The sequence below is a fragment of the Neovison vison genome, chromosome 3 (assembly GCF_020171115.1).
Source record: "Neovison vison isolate M4711 chromosome 3, ASM_NN_V1, whole genome shotgun sequence".
Taxonomy (NCBI): Eukaryota; Metazoa; Chordata; class Mammalia; order Carnivora; family Mustelidae; genus Neogale; species Neogale vison.
In genome coordinates this window covers 25,471,242-25,496,078 of record NC_058093.1, presented here as the reverse complement: position 1 = coordinate 25,496,078, position 24,837 = coordinate 25,471,242, and the positions used below count along the sequence as shown (strand labels likewise).

The window sequence follows — 24,837 nt, the reverse complement described above, 5'->3', positions numbered from 1 at the left end:
AATGGACTTAACTGTTAAAGACCTTTTGCACTTATATTTTGTTTTATAAAGCTTCAAAAAATCATTGCACCTCTTAGAAAAGTGGCACTTTTGCTAGAACACATGGAGACATTCTGAGTTGTGTATGTTTTTTCATAACACAGGTCATCCATTTGAGAATAAGAAATTTAAAACTGGCTCTGCTAGTTGCTATAATGAAGCAATTATAATCACATCTTCATAGTTTAACAAAAGTGAGACATTCACGTGCGGTTTCTGTATGGAAGACATGAGGGCGGCCGGCATCATAGTACTTCACCCAGACTGGAGAGTCAGGCTGCCTGAGTTCAGGTTCCAGCTTTGACACAATGGCCCAGGTCAAATTCGTTGCCTCAGTTTCTCCATCTGAGTGATAATAGTGCTCAACTCATCTACCTATGAGTCTTCCTTAATAATAAAAGATATTTGGGGCGCCTGTGTGGCTCAGTGCGTTAAAGCCTCTGCCTTCGGCTCAGGTCTTGATCCCAGGGTCATGGGATCGAGCCCTACATCAGGCTCTCTGCTCAGCAGGGAGCCTGCTTCCCCCCCACCCTCACTCTCTGCCTGCCTGTCTGTCTACTTGTGATCTCTGTCTGTCAAATAAATAAATAAACTCTTAAAAAAAAGATTATTGTGCCCCTTCAAAGTGCTCTTTTGGCCTTGGGACTTCGTTAGTGAACAAAGACAAAAACCTCAATCCTTAGGACACTAACCTTCTGTACGAGGGAAGAAACGAAATGAAATTATACATGTGAAGGGTTGAGTATGGTGGTTGTCATGGGATAAGTGATAAATAATAGCTGTTTTATAAAAATACAAAGAGGTATAGCCTGTTTCCTGAATGGTTCGGGCAAGACAAAGTATGTGATTTATAAGAATAATCTACAGGTTGTCCTAAAATCTAATACAGCCAATTCCACTTCTTATCCCCTTCCACATATTTTTCCAGTTTCTGTCTGAAGTGAGAAGACAATAAGAGCCAAAGGACTGAAAGTGGACATCGGACTTTTTATAGGTGCAGACTTTGAATACAGTTCATTCTGTTGGCTGGAAAATAATAGTGAACTCCAGTGATTTTTCTTAAAAAATTAATATATGAACCACTGATGGAATCACTACACTCACCCGTTTCTTTGCATTTTTTAACCTAGGGCTCTGCAAATTTCTTCTGTAAAAAGTCTTTTGGTAACTGTTTTAGGCTTTGCTGTTCACAGTCTCTGTTCCTATTCATTTTGTTTTTTTACAGCCCTTAAAAACAGAGGCATGGGGGTGCCTGGGTGGCTCAGTTGGTTAAGCCACTGCCTCCGGCTCAGGTCATGATCCTGGAGTTCCCACATCAGGCTCCCAGCTCTTCGGGGAGTCTGCTTCTCCCTCTGACCTTCTCCCCTCTCATGCTCTCTCTCTCTTTCTCAAATAAATAAAATCTTTAAAACAACAACAACAACAAACCAGGGGCACGTGGGTGGGGTGGCTCATTCTGTTAAGGGTCTGCCTTTGGCTCAGGTCATGATCCCAGCATCCTGGGATGGACCCCTGCATAGGGCTCCCTGCTCAGCGGGGAGCTTGCTTCTCCCTCTCCCTCTTCCTCTCCCCGATGCTCTTGATCTCTTGCACACACGTTCGTTCTCTCTCTCTCTCTCTCTCTCAAATCAAATCTTTAAACAAACCCAAAAAGCATTCTTAGCTCAAGTCTGTACAAAGACAGTCTTCTGACTAGATTTGGTGCATAGGCTGTGGTTTTCCAAACTGTTAAAATGAGTAGAATGTCTGATGTTTAAAGATCCTTCTCAGTGTAAATATTATATCACATGAGACTTAATATTTATTCTATTTTTTTTATTAATTATTGAGACTTAATATTTAGAAATGATTTTGTGTTCTTCTCCATGTGTCTGTCTGTTTTGGCACTGTTCATAGTGAATAAAGTGTAGCCAGTTTCTCCTTACGCATGGGAAAAAAACAAAAAGACCCCAAACCCATTCTTTCCACCGCTACCTTTTCCTAGGATCCGCCTGATACCATTGCTTGAACGGAGCAACTCTGGACGGTCTGCTTCTTGCTTTTGCTACCCACCATTCATAGTAGTGTCATATTATTTGAAATTGTGTGTCAGTATGCCCTTGTACAGAGTTTCAAAGTTCTACCCAGTGGGCTGGTGATTACCCCGATTACCCTCACATTCAGCTTGCAGCTGTCATCTAGATTGTGTTCCCAGGTATCACCTGTCTCGTGTAGCATATTGGATCTATTTTGCAGGAAGCATTACTTGTGAGTGAGGGTGGATTGGCTACATTACAGGGCATCCTTTCTTGACCTTTAACATAAGTGTGGCTCCAAGGTGAAGCGGATGGAATTTTTCAAGAGGCCAGATGTGACATTTGTGTTAGGTCCAAGCCTCACAACCAGATAGAAGCTATTTAAAGATTTGGAAAAATGAGACAGGAAGAACATATCATTTGAGAAGCTGACAGAAAGCATAGTTAGTAATAATGTGTTCCTAAAGGAAGTAGGAAAAAATAATAGGAGCTGTAGTGTTAAAAGCCCCAGTGTCACATGACACTGTTTTGTGAATTAAAATAATTAGGTACCTCTTGCCATTTGGGGCACTGGCGGGGGGATGGGGGGGAGCTTTGGTCTCTACTACAATGTAATTTGGAGTTCTAGCACGTTTTAAATCAACTTTTAGTAAAAAGCAAAATAGTAATCTTGTGATTTTTTTTTTTTTTTTAGGGTAGGTGATTTTATTTTTCTAATTCTTTTGTCATTTTAAAGGCAGTCAGGATTGTTTTTGTTTATTGCATAGCTTAGTTTTTAAGAGCATTGATTTTGAACACTGGCTTCAAATAGTGGCTCAGTGATTTTGGATAAATTATTTTATCTTTGTATGCTTTTTCTCATTTGCAAAATGAATTAGTAATAGTTTCTATCTTATAAGGTTGTTATGGGAATTAAATGAGTTAATATTTATAAGATACTTAGAGCAGTGCCTATTATGTTCTAAGTGCTGTATGAATGTTTGTAAAATACAGGATAGATTTCCTGACCCCAGTGTTAAGCTTTTGCCTTCATTAGTTTTGAATGTTCAGAAGCATTTTAATAGGCCAATGATCCTTAAATGGGATGATTACTTCTTTGGCTTGCTCTGATGCTGATTCTTCATTAGGACCTCAAGCGATCACTGAGGCACTACATTAGTGATGCTGTGGTGAGACATTTTCCACCCTTAAGGAGCAAATGCTTAACTATAAAGGATAAAATGCATGCAGAGTTCGGGGAAAATTATCATGAGGGCCAAAGAGATGCAGGGAAGAGTACTTGGATGGTGCCAGTAGAGGAAAGCTGAATGCAGTCTTGGAAAGATTTTCATAGACAAAGAAAGGTGGAATGTGCTAATCACAGTATGCTAAAAGGTACTGTAGAATAAAGGAAAGGGAGTCAGGTGGGCAAAGAGTTAAGAAAGGGTCAGATTAGATAGTGTTTAGTGGCCTAACAACACACTATTCAGTTGATTCGCATAGTTCCTATGGAGAAGCAATTCGTGTAAATTTCCTGTAATTCTAGTGTCCTCATCTATAAAATGAGGAAGCTGGACTAAGTGCTTTCTAAGACTCCCTTCAGTTTGCAGATTCTATAATTATTAGTTTCCACTAGATGTAAATCGTCATTTAAAACTTTCTTTTGAAGTTTAACATACATCCAGAAAAGGGCAGAAATCATTGGTGTTCAGCTTGTATCATATATCCTTCCTAATTGTGGGATTTACTTACTCATGTGGTATTTTGATTCTTTGATACCTGTTGCCTTCAGTTATACTACACATTTCGTAAAGACAGGTACACATTTCATAAAGACAGGTACACATTTCGTAAAGACAGGTTCACATTTCTGAACACATAGTTTCTTAGTGTTTGTTAAATTAATGAGTGTATAAAAGAATCTAGGTTAAGTTAGGTTCATATTAGAGGAGCCTTTGCAGCTGGAAATACTAGAAAGACCTGGTTAATTTCACTTGCTCACCAAGAATCCTCCATAGGTTCCTGGGGTTAATTACCCAGAGTAAACAATGACTAAGGTCTTAGGGCAAAAGTAGAAGGCAAAGGTCTTTGCCCTTGGGAGTTAGGGCTAGAACCATGACTTGCACAGACCCATCACAGGCCTACACATGCCTGGTATTATATAGGGCTTGGGACTGCCAAGAGAACCTTACTATAGAGACACTGAGCACCTGTTTCCTATAGTATAGGGGATCATCTTACAAGTGGAGTTATTGTTATATGGGTCTGGGACTTAGAGGAAAGATTTCAGGCTGGGAGCATACTTGACAGTTATCTGCATGTCAGATGGTAATTTAAGTCCTATTTCTAGAAGTGAGCAGGGAAGCGAATATAAAGATGAACGACTGTGTCCGAGCCTTGAAACGCAGCATTTGAACATTAGGTGGAAGAAGTGAAGCTTTAAGGACAGTTACTTAGGTACTGATTTGCTTTGGAAGAAGGGGAATAGAGGACAGAGTCAACCAGTACTATTTGAGTCAGATGCACAGGATATTCTCTGGCTTATCTGTCTCATAACAGTAGGCCCTATTATAGTTAATTGTTAGTAGAAGTCTGTTGCCCATTTGGCTTTTGCTCTATTGGCTCATTGGTTTATTCAGCATTTATCAACACTAAACAATCAGACATGATTTTAAAAAAATTTTTCCCATGTGATTTAATCTGGCATACAAAATACACAGAAATAAGATGCTCTGTGTCATTATTCATATGCCTTACTTGATAACAATTTTGTTTATTCTAAAGATAGACAAAAGAAATTGTTTAATTGGCTTAGAGAGCCTTTTAACCAAATATGTTGGTACACACTTGGCAAAATAACTTGGCATTTTTCTAAAATGTAAGAGCACTGTGGTAGCTAGCTATTTTGCCTATCATTAAATAGCAGTTATCTCCTAGAAGCTTAGGGAGCCATTCTGTTAAGAAATAGGTCTGCCTCAGTATTGTAATCTCAGCTGAATTTACTTTGCTTTTTTTCTTTGCAAAGAAATTTTTATTTCAATAGGATATATTTTTTTAAAAATTGTTTTTTCTTACTACTTAGTTCTTCCCTAAGTTATAATCCTCTGGCCGCGCCGATCTGTCCAAATCGACTACATGTAAAGTAACAGAAATATGACTACAGATGGGAAAAAGTAGAGTAGGTGAATTTTCAAGGTACAGAAATCCTGTTACCATGCAAATGTCTTTTCTTATTCTTTTGGATTTTTTTTCTTTCTAATATATATGTATATCAAACAAAGAATAGGGTAAGGATAAAATAGAATTGTTAATATAAATTCATTTTTGCATGTAGTTTTCCATTTGCTTCATTCACTAAGGATTTATCGAAATTCTGCTGTTCATATAGCACCGTGCTAGCATGCTAGGGAGGTAATAGTGTGGTTGGGGAGCGCAGAAAAAATAAAAGTCCAGATTTCTTGTTTGTAGGGCTACAGTCTATTTGGAGACTAGCAGGGAAAATAGGGAATCAAGCAGATAAAAGAGAAAATATTTCTCTTTCGCATTGATTTCCAGAGCTCCAACGAGATGCCATCTCTCTGGAACTTTATAGAGTATTTCGTACTTTTCTGAAGTCATATACTAACTTTGCTTATAAAATCACCTTGTTCATTTATAAGCTCCTTAATATACAGATTGTGTTGCAGGCAACATCGTGTCCTTACACATCTGGCACAAGGTACAGATTTTGCATAGGTGATGGTGTGGAAATTGAAATCCAAGAATTTCTGTGCCTAAACTTTGTTTAGTGTTGTTTTTATTATATCATCCTGCATAGTATTTGGATGTGTTGGGCTTGAATAGTTTTGGGGGTAGAAGGGAGGAAGGGTATTCTAGGCCGGGAATAGTAGTCTCAGTGATCCTGAGCTTGGTTTTGGACATTGGGTATTACTTGAGAAATGTTTCAGAGAGCAGAGTTGAGAGCAGAGTTTTTGAGGAGTAAGAGTATAAGAAAAGCTTGCCTGCTTTGGAGTCACTGGGTTGTGAAGAACTTTTTAATATTAAGTTTTTAAAAATTGAAAGTAATACATGCGTTAAAATATCAAGGTATGTGGTCATTAAATAAGTGAATGGCAGGTGAGCCCCAGTCCTTTTCTTTCTTTCCTTCTTTTTTTTTTTTTTTAAATTTTTTTTAAAAAAATATTTTCCTTATTTATTTGACAGAGAGACACAGCAAGAGAAGGGGACACAAGAAGCGGGGAGTGGGAGAAGGAGAAGCAGGCTTCCCGCTGAGCAGGGAGCCTCATGTGGGGCTTGATCCTAGGACCCTGGAATCATGACCTGAGCCTAAGGCAGATGCCTAATGACTGAGCCACCCAGGCACCCCCCAAGGGGTCCAGGCACCACCCAGGACCCATAGTGGGTCCTTTCTTTAAGGACCCACTATGATCAATTTTTTGTGTATCTTTTAATAAGAGGTCATCTGTATTTATGTAAGCAGCATATGCCTCAGCTGAGAAGATGCCAGGTGTCAGGAGGTGTATCATGACACATGTAACATTTTCTTGTTGATTAAAATTTAGATCGTTTCTGGTCTTTTGCTATAATCTGTGCTAGAATGAATATCCTTTTCCATCAGCCTTTACATTTTAAACATTTTTATTAAAATTATCCATGAACACAGTCAACAAAGTCAATAAAGCAAAGGCAATAAAAACATTCTTTTGCTTCATCTATACTTTAGAAACAGCCTCTTTCATCTCTTAGTTCTTCAAGATTTACGTCTACATTTCCAAATGACATGTTTCTATTGCTACTTCTTGATTTTTTCCATTTTAGGCATTTATTTATCCACTTTCTAACTTCTTCCTCTAAAAGATGGTTTTCTTATTATCTATTAACTTTCTAGTATGGAAGATGACTCGGTTAGAATTTGTAGTACAAAATAATTTTCAGTCATTATTTTGAAGGCCAAGCATCCCTTGTTGTTACCCTGGAGATGTATTATGCTCTTCTGAATCCTTAAAAAAAAAAAATATATATATATATATATATATATATATATATATATACACACACACACACACATACACACATATATATGTGTATACATTTATGACATTTTAGTTTTATTATTTCTTAATCTCTGGACTCTCTTGGTATCCTAAGTAGATAGCTTTGATGTTTTGAAGTTTCAGTTTTGCAGGCATCTGAGTATCTCTAAAGGATAAATTCCTGGCAATTCCTGGCAGGGGAAAAGTTGAATTGCAAGTAGGTACATTTAAAATTTTGATAGATACTGTCTGGTTGTAATAGAAGTATCTTCTCAGCTAAGCAAGCTCTAGGCATTGTCAGAAAGCCTGGCTTTGACGTAGATCATTGCCACCCTCTATATCTGTGCTTCTGAGCTGTACGTTAACGTTCTTTTGACTTGATATGGTCCCTGCCCAGGCTTGGTTTTAACACCCCTGTCCCTGCTCCTTCCCCTGTGTTCGCGGGCACATACTTCTCCATCACTCCTCCAGTGTTGTTCTTTATCTGTTAACAGCAACAAAATATATTCTCGCTCACTAATTAGAATAATCAGTACAATTGATCAGTTATTCATAGATACTAGATTCATTGCTAATCAAACTGTAGCATCTCATTGCTAGGGGAAGGGTCAGAACCATAGATAAAAGGTTCAGAGTCATCTTCGAAAGGACATTTAAGTTTAGAAACAGGATCAAGGCACTGAGTGTAGAGTACTATGATAGGAAGCCAAAAGTCTGTGGACTGTGTTATGGGGAAAAGCCTACAATGGAGAGACAGGAAAGAAGCAGTTAACGAAATGCTAAAATAGGCAGATAAATGTGTGATAAGAAAATTAAGACTCAACTGAAGGAAAGGTTTCAGGAAGAAAGTTGAGGTCAGTTTCCTTCACAGAAGGGGGAGGGAGAATGAGGCCTAAAAGTGCTTTTGGAGAGCAGGTTCAGCATTGTCGGGAGTTAAAGCTGGGGAGGTAAGGAGATGGAGTGAACACTGGAGCCCTCTGTTAGGACCTTCCATCTGTCGGCAAGAGCAGGGGCAGGAGGTAGAGTTAGAGGCAGGAGCTAAACCAAGTGCTGTTTTTTCAGGTGGGGGAGAGAATGCCTACTTGTGCGTGTTTAGGCAGATGGAAGAAGAAAGGTGGCTGTAATGAGGAGAATAGGCCACTTTAGGAGACAGAGGATAAGGGATTTAGGGAGAGATAGAGCAGCGCATTTTAAGAAGGAAGGGTGACTGCAGGAAATGTTTTCCTCTGAGCCTGAAGGGAGGGATAGGATTATGGATGAAGAGGTAGGAATGGGTTCAGGTGGTGAAACACTCACACTGTTCGTCTCCAGTCATGCTAATGGAATTTCAGAGCATGGCGATTGTTTCATTTGTTTACTCACTGAAAATAAGATGTGCTACTTTGGTAGAGAGACAAAGGTGAAGAAACTACCAACTAAATTCATAGAGATCCATTCATCTCTCTCTCTCTCTCTCTCTCTCTCTTTTTTTTGCCTTAAGAGAGAGCAAGCAGGGAGAGGGGCAGAGGGAGAGAGTGGGGGAGAGAATCCCAAGTTGACTCTGCATTAGACCCAAGGCTGATCTCCGTCTCATGACCTTGAGATGGTGACTTGAGCTGAGGTCAAGTCCAACACTTAACTGCCTGAACCACCTAGGCACTCCTGCTTCTCTGTCTGTTTATTATTCATAGCCTGAGATTAGGAGAGGAATGAGCAGGACCTATCTGGCACTATAGATGGCATCTGTGAGTGTCTAAGAGGTCAGTGGAAATAGGGTGGTGGTGAAGGTGTGGCCTTGGGAATCCAAGGAGCTAGTGACCTGAATGGTGGTCTCTCGAGGTGGAGAGCGACCTGAAGGTGGAGGTTTGGTCGGAGTGATGGAATGAAGAGATACAGGGAATTATTATGATGGGGGAGGTGAAACACCACCACTTCTGAGATCGTAGAGCAGATCTTGTAATGAAGTAGAATTCAACACACTTGATTAGGAGATAAGAGACGAGGTTTTGGTAGATGAGATCATGAACAAAAATTGCAAGAGGAGCATGATCGTTGGAGCAGAGATCATCTTAATTTGCCAGAATCACAAAAGTGGCTGGCACGTCACAAGTCATATTTTTAGCACTGTGATCTGTGTAGTGTGATAGAAAAACCAGATATTGTGAGTTTTAAAAAAGTAATGGGTTTTATAATGTCAGTGAACACCATTTTTGGTATCTTGAGGATAACATTGTAGATGTATACTCTGTTTTTAGCATTCTTTCTGAGAGCTCAATTTCACTTTAATGTTCGGATCTATTAAAATGTGCAGCGTGATACTTTTGATCTTTGAAGAAATGTGGAAAACTGTGTTTATTGATATGTGGTAATGTGTACAGAGGTAATGGGATAATAATGGTGTAAATACCTTAAGGTCCTAAGGTTAGTGTAATAAACCAAGCACAAAAAATATACATCCTTTGAGAGCCTTATTTTTCCTTTTGCTCTCACTGCATTATGCCCCCTGAAAATAATGACTTGATGTGTTTATTAATAAGTACTGTTACTTACAGAAGCTTATCAAAGGTAACAGGTATTTTGATGGACAATAATTGTATTTCTGTCTCTCTTCCCCTAATGCCATGAATTTCATTCAGTCTGCATGATGTCAACCTGAAGATTCCTATTTGTAGTTGCTTAAAGTACGAAACAGTCAACCAACTGTAAACTGAAAGAATGGCTGTATTTTTGACAAGGCATTGATGAAATGTAAATGGCCACTTAACAATAGCCAGAAACCAATGTATTTGTATGGGAAACTGTGAATTCTTAGGGTCAGAGTGATCAGATGACCTGATTTTCCTGGGTCAGCCCTGATTTATACCTGGGCCCCAGTGTCCTATTCAATTATCATGCCCTTTCACTCACAGAAATGTTCTCATATGGATAATATATGGTCATTCTATTTTTAAGCCTTACTTTGAAATGTATGGTCTGTACTTTGAATCATTAAGTGAAGGTATATCTTGGTAGTTGAAAGAAGCAGCCAGTGGTTGGTTTTGCCTGTAGGAGGTATAGAGATAGTGGCACAAAGTTGCTTCTTTGATTTCCCAGTATGTGTGTTATAAAAAATGTTACACTCTGTACCGAGTTTGGTAGTAGCTATTTGAGTCCAGCAGATGTGTGATGATACAGTATTTAATCGGGTACCAACAGCCTTCCAAATAAATACATCCTTCTGCTTTGAGGAAGAGAAATATGCTAGTGTTAGGCCTTGAATTTATGAAATGTTGGCTGTAAAATGTTTATCTAACAATGACCTAAGTCACTGGATTTATGAAATGTTGGGTGTAAAATGTTTATCTAACAATGACCTAAGTCTTGATTGTTTTCCTTTCTTCAAACAGCACTCATATTCTGAGGGAGCCTGTGTGTTTAGGGGGGTGTGAGCACATCTTCTGTAGGTAAGTAATTATGGTTTGATACTTAGTATAACTATAGTTTTTACTAGGTCATCATCATGTAATCATATTAATAACATTGCCTTATGTGTATGTAGCTCTCGTAAACTGCAGATCGCTCACTGTACATTCGCTCATTTTGATTCTTACAACTGTCTTCATTTACAAATACGAGCATCAGAACTCAAAGGGGATGGCTTGTCCAAAGTTGCCAAGCTTATTAAGTACTTGGCAAAGCTTGGGGAGGAAAACCTGTTGTGTGTTTGAAGTACGTCTCTTTTTTCCTTCCAATTACTTTTGAGTCTAGACTTTCCAACTTATGAAAATCTAATTCTTGTAGTTATTGGGTTGGTTTTCTAGGGCTGTTGTAACAAAGTATCAAAGACTGGGTGCTTTAGAATGACAGAAGTTTATTGTCTCACAGTTTGGGAGGCTAGAAGTCTGAGAGCAAGGTGACAGGCAGAGCTGTGGGGAAGACTCTGTTCTGTGATTGTCTTCTACCTCCTGGTGGAGAATCTTTGTCTTCTGTCAGTCTTTGGCATCCCTTGGCTTGTAGAGCTATCACTCTGATTTTCACCTTCATGTTCACACGGCATTCTCTCTTGTGTGCGTGTTTGTCCTTGTGTCCAAACTTGCCCTTTCTGTAAGAATGCTAGTTATGTTGGATTAAGCCTCACCTTGATGATCTCATGTTAATTTGATCATCTAGAAAGATCCTATTTCCAAACAAGATCACATTCTTGGGTACTGGACATTAAGACTTCAACATCTTTTTGGGGGACACAATTTAAGCCGTAACAATTACTATGAAGTTAGATCCATGTTTTAGTAGGAAAGCTCTGGTTTATAGATTAGAATACTAGATTTTCATTTCATTCTATTTCTTATTTGGAGAAATAAATTTAAGGACCAAATGTCTTAGTTTAATTGTGAGACAGGGTTAATATAGCCTCCTTTGAGTCGTTTTTTCATGATTTCAGTTACGACTGTGTAACTTTCTGGCATGAGCAACTGTGATGTGAAGTTTAAGCAAAATGAAAATAATTTACTGTGTGACTGCCGCGGGCTGGGGATGTGTGGGAAGCAATTACGCTTGGGATCGCAATTTTCTTTCTGAAAACGTGGATCTGATATATGGGACATATCCAGCTGGAGGGTGGGATAGGAGATAGTACCTGTTACCTACCTGATAACTCCATTTGGAGGATGACAAAGGATTTCAGACTTGACATGTGCAGAGCACGTCTGTTGGACACTCACCCCTTCCACGATGCCTGTCTCGGTGATCTTCGTGCCCATAAAGGGCACCACTGATTGCAGAGTTACTCCAGGGAAAAACCACAAGTAATACCCAATTGCTCTTTTCTTCCTTATCACCTTATTAAGTTCTGTCACTTCCATCTCAAAATGTGTCTTGAATCTTGAATTTTTCCTCACTTTTCTCCATATTTACCACTGTTAACACTTTGGTCCAAGCCACTATCCTATTATCTCCTCAGATTGTTGTCATAAGTTCATAACTGGTCCCCTTCCCCATTTTCTGCATTCTTATCAGTGGTCTTTTAAAAATATAAATCACATCCATATCATTACCCTCCTTAAAATCCTCCAGTGGCTTCTATTACAGTTAGAATAAAATCCACACTCTTTGCTCTAAAGTTTGGAAGAACCTGTACAGGACCCAATTCCTACCTGCCTCTCTAACTATACTTCCCGCCAGCTCACCCTGTTCCAGCCATCTTCTCTTTTTAGTTCATTAAATATACTGAATTTACAACTGCCCCAGGACTTTTGCACTTGCTATTTCTTCCATCTAGAATGTACTGCCAAATTTTTGTGAGGCTGACTTTTCATCAGTTACATTTTAGCCCGTATGTCACCTTCTCCAAAAGGCTCCCATGAACTCTTTTAATCATTTAATCCCTTTATTAAATGATGCCCCATTCCTGTCCTCACTTGCTAGTAAGCAGATTGATTTTGTTCTAGCTGATGGACGCACTGTATATAATATATCAGTGACAAATCTGCTGGAGCATATCAAACTCCATGAAATTGTAGGTAGTGTGTGTATGTGTGTGTGTGTTTGTTGAGTGTGAGAGAGATCTGTGCCTTTATTGGGTTCTAAAAGGGTCTGTGACTTAAAATGTTCAGTGAAAGATTAAGATAGGCATGAGAACATCTTAAAGAGAAGGTCGTCATCTCTATATGACCTGAACACAGGAAAGAATAGATTCAGTGCAATTTTGGTTCATTTTGATTATGTGATGCCAAGAATTAGGGAAACTAGTCTTTGCAGATTTGAAGCTATGTGAAACTGTTGAGCAATGCTATAAATATCATGCAGTTTTAAAAGATGGTTTGATATATACCAATCTAGTTGAAGCATAGAGGTGGGGGGCGAGTTGAAGGGGCACTGATCTTTAGGCATTGACAATGTTGTGGTAGTTTCAAGGTACTTTTCTGCCAATCCCTGATAAAAATAGTCCGTGTATTCTTTTTAAGATAGAAATTGTTTAAAACTTAAGGCAGACGTAGGCAAACTTTTTGGCTTTGGATCGTTTTACACCCTTAAAAATTGAGGACCCCAAAGCAGTTTTGTTTGTATATTTGCTGTGTGAAACCGAGACATTTAAAAAAATACTATTCAGGGGCGCCTGGGTGGCTCAGAAGGTTAAGCCTCTGCCTTCGGCTCAGGTCATGATCTCAGGGTCTTGGGATCGAGCCCCGCATCAGGCTCTCTGCTCAGCAAGGAGCCTGCTTCTTCCTCTCTCTCTCTGCCTACTTGTGATCTCTGTCTGTCAAATAAATAAATAAAATCTTTAAAAACAAAACAAAACAAAAACTATTCAGTTAAAAGTAGCAATAATAAACCCTTTATATAGTAACATAAGTAATACTTTTTTAAGGAAAAATAACCATAAACCAAAGAAAAACTAGTGAGAAGAGTGACACTTCTATTTATGCAAATCTCTTTATTGTTTTGCTGTATAGAAGACAGTAGATTCTCATACCTGCTTATGTAATCAACCTGTTGTGATATATTCTTTTGATTGCAGCATGTGAGGAAAATCTTGTATTATACATGTGTGTAACTAGAAAAAGGAAGGGTATTTAGTTTTTTCAGGTAATTGTGGATGTTCTTTGATACTACACCATTATTTGGCAAGTGCTTGTTCCTTTAGATTTGTTACTTTGTGGAATCTAAAAGGATAATGATGAGTTTTTGGTATCTTTTACATTAAATTTCACTTGTTTATCCTGTGTTTTGAATGGGTCTTTTACTCAGCAGGATTTTCTTTTCTTTCTTTTTTTTTTTGAAGATTTTATTTATTTATTTGACAGAGAGAGAGAGAGATCACAAGTAGACAGAGAGGCAGAGAGGCAGACAGAGAGAGAAAGAGGAGGAAGCAGGCTCCCCCCTGAGCAGAGAGCCCAATGCGGGGCTTGATCCCAGAACCCTGGGATCATGATCCAAGCCGAAGGCAGAGGCTTAACCCACTGAGCCACCCAGGTACCCCTACCCAGCAGGATTTTCTGATGTCATGCTTTGGTCATCTGGAAAATATTGACTTACTGAGTTATACAGATCTACTGAGAAATGACATCTGTCCCCAGAATTCTAGATTTATGTTTACTAAATAATTTGAGAACAGTTAAAAGATGAATATTATAGAATGTATAAAATAGACTGATCTGGGTACCAGAGTGCAGTACATAATAAGTGTCCTACCTAACTGAATCTCATTTTCTTCATCTGTAAATAAGGTAATGATTCTGAACGAGTGGATTGTAACTGTTAAATTGAGGAATCAGTTTCCCTTTTTATATGTGGCGTTGTAGGTTTTTAGTTTTTAAAGTTTTAACTTTTTAAAGTTTATATGTGGGGTTTTAAGTTTTTTAAAGTTTTTTCTTTGCTTGTAACTACAACCAAAGAAACTCTAAGAAGTTCCTTTATTTGCTACAGAAGATTGACACTTCATGATTTCAGGGTCGTAAGATTGAGCCCCCTGAGTGTGGAGTCTGCTTAAGATTCTCTTTCCCTCTCTGTCTGCCCACAGCAGCCCCTTGCACACACTCTCCAAAAAAAAAAAAAAGGAGGAAAGAAATTTGACATTTATTCATTTATTGAGTGCAATCTCTCCTAGCTCTACTGTGGTTTACAGATTTGTTCTATAACATTTATTGATGTTACTTTGCACCAGAATTATGCCAAAATCTAAGATGCGGAGTAGAAATGCCACAGGCTTTTTCTGGAAGGAGCTCATATTAGAAGAATCCTCTGTGCCTACAAATGAGTAGGTCCCGTGGAAAGGAATGTGGTGTTTGGGGGAGAAGTGGCTTTCATCACTTTCATCACTTCCCAGTCTTGCTGGAGTTCCTCTGGTGAGGCTAAGGAGTGGATTTTTAGGTTTTTTATTTCTGAATCCAGAGATAAGCTTTGGAGGGGGGATTATGAACCCCACTCCCAATTCCTTTTTTTTTTTTTTTTTAAACAAGAGTTTATGTATATCTTCAGATATGCAAAGGATTTGAGATTTAACTACTAGGCAGAAAACTTGTGGTAATTTAATTGAGTCTACAGGCTGTAAAAGTGTCTGAAAGAACAAGGTATCTTTTCTCAGAAACCACATTAAAGCCTTTAGACACTTGTCGGTAACAAAACAAAAAATACCTTTCCTGGTGTCTTTGCAGTAATGTTCCATGAAGCACAGTGTTAAGATTTAAGATAGAAAAGGTTGAGATGCATGGCTGTTATGCATTTGGTAGTAAATGTGTTTATTTATGTCCCTTTCTGTACTCTTACCCTTTAGAAGCTATAGATTTATAGATTTATTTGCATGAAAAATTATGCAGACTAACGTCTGGCTAATTAAAGCCTCTTAATATTAATTTTCCCAAGGAAATTTAGATTTAGATTGTGTATTAGACTCTTTCAGAAACACTATTTTAAAAAAAAAATTATGTTTTCCCATTGCTTGTTAAAACAACTTTTGCTTCATTTATCTCTGTTCAAAGTCTGTTTATGCTTATATTTTGGAATTGAGCTTCTGCTGAATGCATTGAGATATATAGATATACATGTTACGTATATATATATTTTTCTTTTAACCTTTTTTAAAGTAATTGTGTAAGTGACTGCATTGGAACCGGATGTCCAGTGTGTTACACCCCAGCCTGGATACAAGATGTGAAGATAAATAGACAATTGGACAGCATGATCCAGCTTTGTAGTAAGCTTCGGAATTTGCTACATGACGATAAGCTTTCAGGTGAGAAATATCACTGACTCTCTTCCTTAAATAGCTGATGAGTTCATATTGATCATATAAAAATGTAAACATCTATCAAGAATTCTGATGACATATTTCAAATTTTAAGATTTACAGTTTACAGTTATTTTGAGAAGTGACAGATAACTTAGAGATAACTTAGAGAAACCGAGGTCCGGAGAGGTTAAATGATCTTGCCTAATGTCACGTGTGTAGTTAGTACTAGAAGCAGGAGACACAGAGCCCACTTCCTCCGGGTGTTAGTCCAGATGCTTTCAATACCTGCAATGCCTGTTTTTATAGTTATGCAACTGTAAGAATTACAGTTATAGTAATTTCTGGGTAACATATATGGAAAAGAAATTTGTCTTTAAATTCACTTAAATACACTTGTACATGATAGAATACAACTTTCTGTGTGCATCCCTTTTCCAGACTGAATTAATTAGATGAGCACATTTTGAAAGAACAAAAATCTAATACTGATTTTCTTTTCTATTTAAATGGGGGTTCAAGTTTTTCACATTGTTCTTAGACTCTGTGTATTTACTATGTATCTTCCCATTGTGCTTTCTGCTGAGAACTAATTAGCTGGGGAAAGAAAGTAAAGCATTTTGAGTCTTCATAATTAGATGTTAGAATTACCCTTTTATTGACCAGAGCATGTCATTTTGCTTATGTCTATAAGATAACCTTTTCTTGACTGGCAGGATACTGTGAATGATTGATACTGTTTATATAAAATGGCTGAATTTCTGTTTTTAAATGTTTTGATCTTAGATGTCTGACACGATGTGTTATTGTCCGCTACTAAAGGTGAAGTTGATTAGACAAAATAAACAAGACAAATACTTTGAGTCTTATTAACCAGATCTGACCAGATTGACCATATTTTTAAGAAGAATTTAAATTACACAGTCTACCTATGAAAAGTTTTTTTCATCTGATCATTGTATTAGACTCTGTTCTTTCAGGATAAAATGTGCTATGGTAATAAAGTTTTACTTACTTCTCAGGTGTAAGTATACACACACAGAGTTCAAAAAATACTTAACCTTTTTGAAAATATAATACGTGTTATAAATCCTTTTAAGAGCACAAAGAGGAATAGTTGCATTATTCATCTGTGTTTTCCTTCTTACTCAGAAGTAGGGGTGGTAGTGTTTATTTTCTAATTAAAAAAGTTCAGTATATGACCTGCCCCCCCCCCATACAAATACCATTGACTAAAGAGAGTTCCTGCATCTTTGGCATGTTGGGGGTGGAGAGGTAGGATTGAACTTTTTTTTTTTTTCTTTATTAAGATTTTTTTTATTTTTAAGTCACTTGCACACCTAGTGTGGGGCTCAAACTTACAACTCCAGGATCAAGAGTAAGAGTCACTTGTTCTACTAGCTGAGCTAGCCAGGTGCCCTGAAACTGTTGATTTAAGTGTACAGCATGAAGAATGTTCGTGTCTGTGGGAGAATGGCTTGTATCAGATTCTTAAAGACGTGTGGTGTATTAGAAATGTTGCCCATGCATTGACATTTGGGGTGCTACCCTGAGAATTCTGTCAGGATGTTTTGATTTGATTCTTCTCCAGTTGCTGTGTGGTAATATATTAGCTTGCTTGGGACTGCGGTAACAAACTAGGTGGCTTACAAGTTTAATGTCTCACGGTTGTGGAGTCTAGGGATTTTACACTGAGGTGTTGGTACAGTTGGTGCTTTCAAGGTCTCTGATGGAAGGATGTCTGTGAGGGAAGGGCTCTCTGCTTGGTTTGTCTTTGTGTCCCCATGGTGTTCTGCTTGTATTTGTGCCAAGTTTCCTCTTTTTATAAGGATATCAGTCATATTGAATTATTGAGTCCTACCCACTCTACTCATTTTTACTAATTACATCAGTAATGACTCTGTTTCCAAAAATAAGGTCACGTTGTCAGTTGCTAGGAGTAGGTCTTGGATATATGAATTTGTGAGGAACACGGTTTAAGCTGTGACAAGTAATGTGACATTTTTTAAGTGACATTTTTAATGCTGATAAAAAGGAGATAGGGTAACTCTTGATGGGTAGTGAATTATGGCATAATGGGGTACCGATACGGCACTTTGGAGTACAGAGAAGAACATGCTAGGGAACTCTTCCAGAAATTTTATTGTGGTTAGTGATGTTTAAATTTTTAGTATGGTTTTCATATTTTGTGGAGTCGGACTATGAAATGCATCCACATTGCATCATTACTAAAGATATTTAGGAGAATCATTGAGTTTAGAACAAGATTTTGTGTGGTGCCTTGAGGCCTTGTAGAATGTTGTCTTTCTCATCTAAAAATAGATGTAGTGGGACGCCTGAGTGGCTCAGTCAGTTAAGTGGCTGCCTTCCGCCCGGGACATGATCCCATGATCCCGTGATCCCATTCTTCCTCTACCTCTGCCTGCCGCCTCCCTGCTTGTGCTTGCTATCTCTGAAAATAAATAAATAAAATCTTAAAAAACAACAACAACAAAAAAATAGACGTGGAGTTTGGGGAGGGAATTCAGTGATTAATTTTTTGAAAGCCATTTTGTGTTCATTTTCCTCATTATAGTGAGTAGCAACTACTTTTGTCCTTACAGACTTTAGCAGTTCTGGCTTCAACATTATTATTATTATTTTTAAGATTTTATTTATTTATTAGAGAGAGAGACAGCAAGAGAGGGGACACAAGCAGAGGAAGTAGGAGCAGGAGAAGCAGGCTCCCCACTGAGCTGGGAGCCTGATATGGGACTTGATCCCAGGACCTGGGATCATGACCTGAGCCCCAAGGCAGACACTTAACGACTGAGCCATCCAGGGACCCCCAACATTACTTATTTTAAGATGAATTGACATTTCAGTTTGGATAACATATAATCAGAATTTTAGGAGCAGGAAGGTCATCTTGAATCCCTTATTCTGGGGTGAGGACATTGAGGACTTAGGTTATGCAGGGAGGTCACACTGGAAGTTTCTTGTTTATCACTTAGCTCAAAGCTTTCGTGAGGAGTCTAGGTGTCCATTATATTTGTGGAATTGGGACAAATTGGCAGTGCTAAGGCTTAATTCCTATCCCGAAGACTAAACTTTAATTAAAGTAGTTTTGAAACAAATTCTTAGGGTTTGGCTTCAACCATTCATTCTCTAATGGTAACATCCTCCTTTGCTCCTTTTATAGAAGATGAGAGTTCTTATTCTAGAGAATAAGCGTATTGAAATAAAAATCTCTGTCCAGATCTGCAAATTACATGGTGCAGAGCCTTGTCTGCTTACCAGTTACCTTGTCATCAGCTTTTCCTCTGAGGGCCTCAAAGCAAACCAGCCTCAAAGGGCATTTGAGTTGGAAAGTGTTGTGCTGTCTTTATGGCGCATTCAGTATTTGCTGTAGTAATTCATGTTAGTTTATGTAGCAAGTACTTGTAAAACTAAAGCGGTATAAGGTGTACTACTAGGTGAATAGGTACAACCAGTTGGGGACAAATAATGGTTTCTCCTCTTTATAATTAGGAAATTGGAAATGGCTCTCATAAAGTAAAGGTATTACATTAAGGTCTGGCTTAAAAATATGGTTCTGTTGGGCGCCTGGGTGGCTCAGTGGGTTAATAAGCTGCTGCCTTCGGCTCAGGTCATGATCTCAGAGTCCTGGGATCAAGTCCCGCATCGGGCTCTCTGCTCAGCAGGGAGCCTGCTTCCCTCTCTCTCTCTCTCTGCCTGCCTCTCCATCTACTTGTGATTTCTCTCTGTCAAATAAATAAATAAAATTAAAAAAAAAAATACGGTTCTGTTAAGTGGGTGTTGAGAATGGTGAATTAAGCGGGATGGTTGGGTATCTCCTACATCTCTTTTTTTTTAAACCCTGTAGTTCACAATTTACCTTTCAAATGAACCTTGTTCCTTGCATTTACTATAAAATATATAATTACCATAATTAAGGTGGGTAATTAGGAAGAACTTGTCAAATCATGGACATGGTATATGGTATACTGGAGATAAAGAAGCCTGATTTATAGTAATACTTTTTAAAATCAGCTTCTAAATACTCGAACAGATTTTCCTCGGTTCAGTGTACTTTAAAGAGAGAAGATTGTCACAAATTTTTCTGACAACCATTTTGGATAATTTTACCTTATTCTTTGTAACATAATCTGTTTTCTACTAATAGAGTTAAATTTAAAAGTTTATATTTTATATTGCATCCCATCATATTAAATCAGACCTTGCAGGTGCTGGTCAGGCTCTGTGAAGAATGTGTCGGTGGTGATGCAGTTAGAGAAAAAAGAAAAAAGCACTTTGATTATGCTTTCATTGCATCACAATTTCCTTTTCTGTTTCCTGGTTTCCGGAGAGTTGCTTCTCTTATTGGAGCGAATTACATAGTGTTTCATATATGTTATGACTTTTTTATAATAGATGAAGATGAACATTTGAATAGTAGTGTTGCTGTTGTTTTTTTTTTTAAATGGAACTGAATACTTCTTAACTTAGAAAATAATCATTCTTTAGTGAAGGCGTTAATGTTGCACAGATGGTAGCAAAGTACTTCCCTTTGATTTTTAATAAGGGACTAGTTTGTCAAAGAGATTTCTCAACTTCTGTTGTGAAACCTATAATAGAGAATAATTTGAAAGGCACACAATGTACATCATTATAATCCTTTGATGTAGATTAATGATAGCTAAATCACATTTTCTAATTGCCTCCTTCTTCTGTGGTTTATTATTAAATTTTAAGAAAAAACTTGGGTAAGCTGCTCCTTAGTAACATGTGTATCTCTGTTCCTTGATGTTTTGTAAGGTTGTCTGAGAAATATTTGTATTCAGAGAATAGAATTTTTTAAAATGTCATCATTAAGAAATTTACTATGTAGAGGAGGGACCAGCATTTTTCTTCATGGAATGAATATGACAATTTATCGTGCTTCGAAGCATTCACTCATAAAAATTGTTGTTGCTGTTAATAATATGATTTATGTTCCAGCAGGGGTGGTGGTTTTACTTTTTACGGTCTAACTTAGATATGCTGTGTAAAATCCAGGATTTACAATCACATTTGCTGTTGTGGTCCTTGCTTAGTTAGGACAAGAAGCATAATTTCAAAAGCAAGTCATTTCTGATATAATCTCAAATCTAGAGGAAAGGTCAGCATGAAATCTTCCTGAGTGTATGCATTGTTACTAGATGATTAGTCAATTATTGTGTACATATAAATTACACAAACATATGCTCTTCTCATTCACTTCTAAGGGCCAGGTACACCCGACTATGAAATTGTTTTTTTAAATTTTAGATTTAGATTTTTTTTAGTCAGTTGAGTGTGTTGCTGCTAATTAGCAGCCTTAATTTTCCTTTAAGTGCCTTATTCTATATTTTGTAAATTTTGTAAGTATTAAAGACCTCAGCATTTGACTTGTGCTTAATTGAAAATGTTATCATCTATCTTTAAAATAAATTTTAGAACATCAAAATTTAAGTTTTTACAGACTACCAGAGGATTAATCTTTCAGTCTTTCTAATCCTGAGTCTTAAAAAAGCAATCCTGGTAACATTTCATGTTGACCTTTCTTCTAGATTCGAGATTATATATCACAAATGACTTGTTTTTTGAAATATGTGGGTCACTGCAGAGAAAAGACCTTGTTAGAAATTAGACACAAAGTCTCTGTGCGAATGGATACCTCATTCTGATTATTTTTATTTTCAAGATTCTGACCTGGTAACACTTTGTGGATCAGCTGATTTTCAGCTAGGACATAAGAAGGGTGTCCCAGAATCTGACCTTACTCAGATACACGCTCCTGCTTCCAGCTGGGTTTGTTGGCTCCCTGTCTAGCTACTTGTAATGCTTCCATCTGTCCCAGGAGGAAGAGATGGCGTCTTTGGAGTAGAATGGAGTTCGACTGAATTTCTTTGCTAGGCAGAGTAGAAGGTCTATGAAATTTCTACAGAGTTAAATACGAATTATTTGTTTTTTTATAATCCACTGTTTAAAAATTTTTTCTTGCCTGTTTTAATTACTATCTTTACTTGGCAAATCTACTTATAAAGATTGGGGTTTTATACTCAAGAAATGAGGGGGAAGAGGAGTAGACGAATCAATTTTGAACTTTAGAGATTTGAGAGATTGTAGTTTACTAATCCTCTGGTGTATTAATAATTTTAAACTGATAAAATAAGTGTTTTGTGTGAATAAAAGACACAAAAGGAATGAAAAAATAATATTTCATAATGTCCTTTTCCCTTGCTGAGATTTTAAGACATGAGGATGTTGAGAAAAAATGTGTTCCCAGAAACAAATAAGAAAAATGAAACTAAAATTATGTTTTATCTCTTAAATATTAAAACTTTTCAGGAATAAGCATACTTGACAATTTTATATAACACCTTTGTAGCATCAGACACATTTATTTCCTACACAGCAGATGTTACCAGTTCTTAGGAGTAAGATGGCATTCGTTTTCTTCTTAAAGAAACTTAGTTTTAGAACTAAGTTCATTAAAACTTTGCTTTAGATTCTGTAATGTAAGTGAAGGCTTATAAAGGGTTTCTTCATCTTGAATGAAGAGTGACTTCTCAGGAGAAAAACATAATCCGATAGCTTCCTTTTTCTTCTAAGTCGGACGAATAAAACATATTCCAAGTACTCTAGTTGGTCAAAGGAGATTAAGTCTGTGTTAATTTGGAGAATGAGTTATCAGGCAGTAGGAAATTATTTGTCAGGCATTGTTAATCCTGAAAGGTGGTGGTTTTCCAGTTTCACCTGCTGTTCCTGTGCTCGCTCTTGGACTGAAAGAGCCTCTCGGTAACCCAGTTCGTGTGGAGGAGGAGCGCTGGATTGGGAGGCTGACCTCTCTCTCCTTTCTTTTTAACTTTAATTTCTTATCTTTACGTGAGAGAGTTGAATGTATGATTCTCAAGTTTTCTTCTTCTAGGCCTTAAAAATCTAACCTTTCATATAAATACTTGTGAGGGTTTCAGAACAGATATCAGATAATTTATTCATCAGTATTTTTTGAGCACCGTTGATCGCGCTCACCACTCTGCGGGGCTGACTTGGGTTGGTTTTACCTGTCTGTGCAGTGGGAGGAGAGAAGGTTTAGGGAATGTTTTTTAAAGAGAAATGAATGGGCTTAAAGGCAAAAACAAAATATGACAACTTGAAAGAAGAATCCCTGACAGAATCAGAAAGTAGATCACCATACAGCTCACTCACCGACTGTTTCATAAGCATTGTTAATGGGCAAGATTGGTAGGTCTAAACAAATACAAATGCATATAGAGATTATAATATACATAGTCTGAAGAAAAACTCACTTTGCCTGTATGTTTCCTCTGTTTCATTCTGATGTCGTATGTGTAGGTTTTCTACACATTTAGCCATTCTGTGACACTGACTGGGTCTCCTACAATTTCTTTAACTCAATTCTGACACTGCCTGCCTGCCGATAAATGTCACAGCTCCAGGTTAAGAGCTCAGTCCCCGGGGCGCCTGGGTGGCTCAGTGGGTTAAGCCCCTGCCTTTGGCTCAGGTCGTGATCTCAGGGTCCTGGGATCGAGCCCCGCATCTGGTTCTCTGCTCAGCAGGGAGCCTGCTTCCACCTCTCTCTCTGCCTGCCTCTCTGCCTACTTGTAATCTCTGTCTGTCAAATAAATAAATAAAATCTTTGGGGGGGGAAAAAAAAGGCACACTGAGGTGTTTTGTTTTTTTTTTTTTAAAAAAAAAAAGCTCAGTCCTACAAGACTCTCCCCCCCCCCACTTCAGATGCTGACTCTGTATTGGAGGTTCCCATGACATCCTTGGGTTTGATTGATTTGCTAGAGTGGCTCACTCAAGAAAATGTTTTACTTATTAGATCACTGTTCATTATAAATGGAGATAACTCAGGAGCAGCCAGATAGAAGAGATTTCATGTAGGTCAAGGAGTGTGGGAAGGGGTGTGGAGTTTATATGCCCTCCCTGGGTGTGCCACTTGCTAAGCACCTCCATGTGTTCACCAGTGTGGAAGTTCTCCAAACCCTTCCTTTTGGGTTTTTCTTTTAAAGAAAGAAAAACCTTTATTACACACGCACGATTGATTAAACCCGTGGCCATTGGTGATTGATTGAACGTGTAGCTCTTCTCCCTTCTTGAAGGTTGAGGGTGAAACTGCAAGTTGTAACCCGGATCTTGATTGGTTTCTGGGGCACCCAGCCCCCATCCTTAGAGGGACTCCAGAAGTCACCTCATTATCGGGACTTAGGTGCAGTTGAAAAAACTGTGATGCACAAGAGAAGACACCCATTTCCTCTTTATTACTCTGGAACTACTCTAGGCCCTGGAATGTGACTAAATACTTAAAAGATACCCTATGGATTCTCTAGGAAATTACTAGGGTTTTTGAACCTCTGTACTGGGAGCCATAGATGAAGACCAAATATACTTTCTTATATTACAATATCCACATATAGGGTATACTAGTTGAAAAGTTTAATGTTTATTTAGTAAAAATAGCTATGGCTTCAAATCCCAGCTCTTTCAGGAACCAAGTTTATAACCTTAAACAAGTTTTGTTTTCTGTTTTGTTTAATTTAGATAAGAAATAAAAGAGAGCATTCTTTTTTACAACCAATTAAGCTATATTAAAGTGTATATAAAATAGTGTGAAAGTCCTCCTCTACCCTTTTTCCTCAGCTGAAAAGTAGAAATCCCTTTCTTGTACTGTTTTCATTGTTTAACTTTCTCCTTTTACTTTTATGAATTTATGAAAATATTTGGACATAAATGCAGTAGAGCTTCTAGAACACAATTGGGATTGTGCTATGTATAAAAGTGTCTTGTTGATCTTTGTGTTGTCCATTGACAAATACAGTGACCACATAAGATTGTAGTCTAAATGCTCCATAGCTAACTGATTGCTGACTGATGAACACTGACTTTTTCCCCTAATTTATGCTGTTCAAACACTGCTGCAGTTAACATGCTTACACATTTATGTTTGCAGGTACATGTGTGGATATTTTCAATATTTGGTAAGAAAGATGACTAGAAGTGAAATTGCTTTGTGAAAGGGTATATACATTTAAAATTTGCAAATATCTTACTCTATTGC

General features: G+C 37.8%; 1 protein-coding gene across 1 annotated transcript in view; it reads left to right on the top strand.

The window, feature by feature from the left end:
* Window positions 1–24,837, top strand: part of BARD1 (BRCA1 associated RING domain 1) — a 79,850-nt gene that overhangs the window by 1,497 nt on the left and 53,516 nt on the right. Inside the window, exons 2-3 of the mRNA XM_044241542.1 lie at window positions 10,432–10,488; window positions 15,607–15,755. Of these exons, the coding sequence (XP_044097477.1) occupies window positions 10,432–10,488; window positions 15,607–15,755 (206 nt within the window). The remainder of the gene's footprint in view (window positions 1–10,431; window positions 10,489–15,606; window positions 15,756–24,837) is intronic.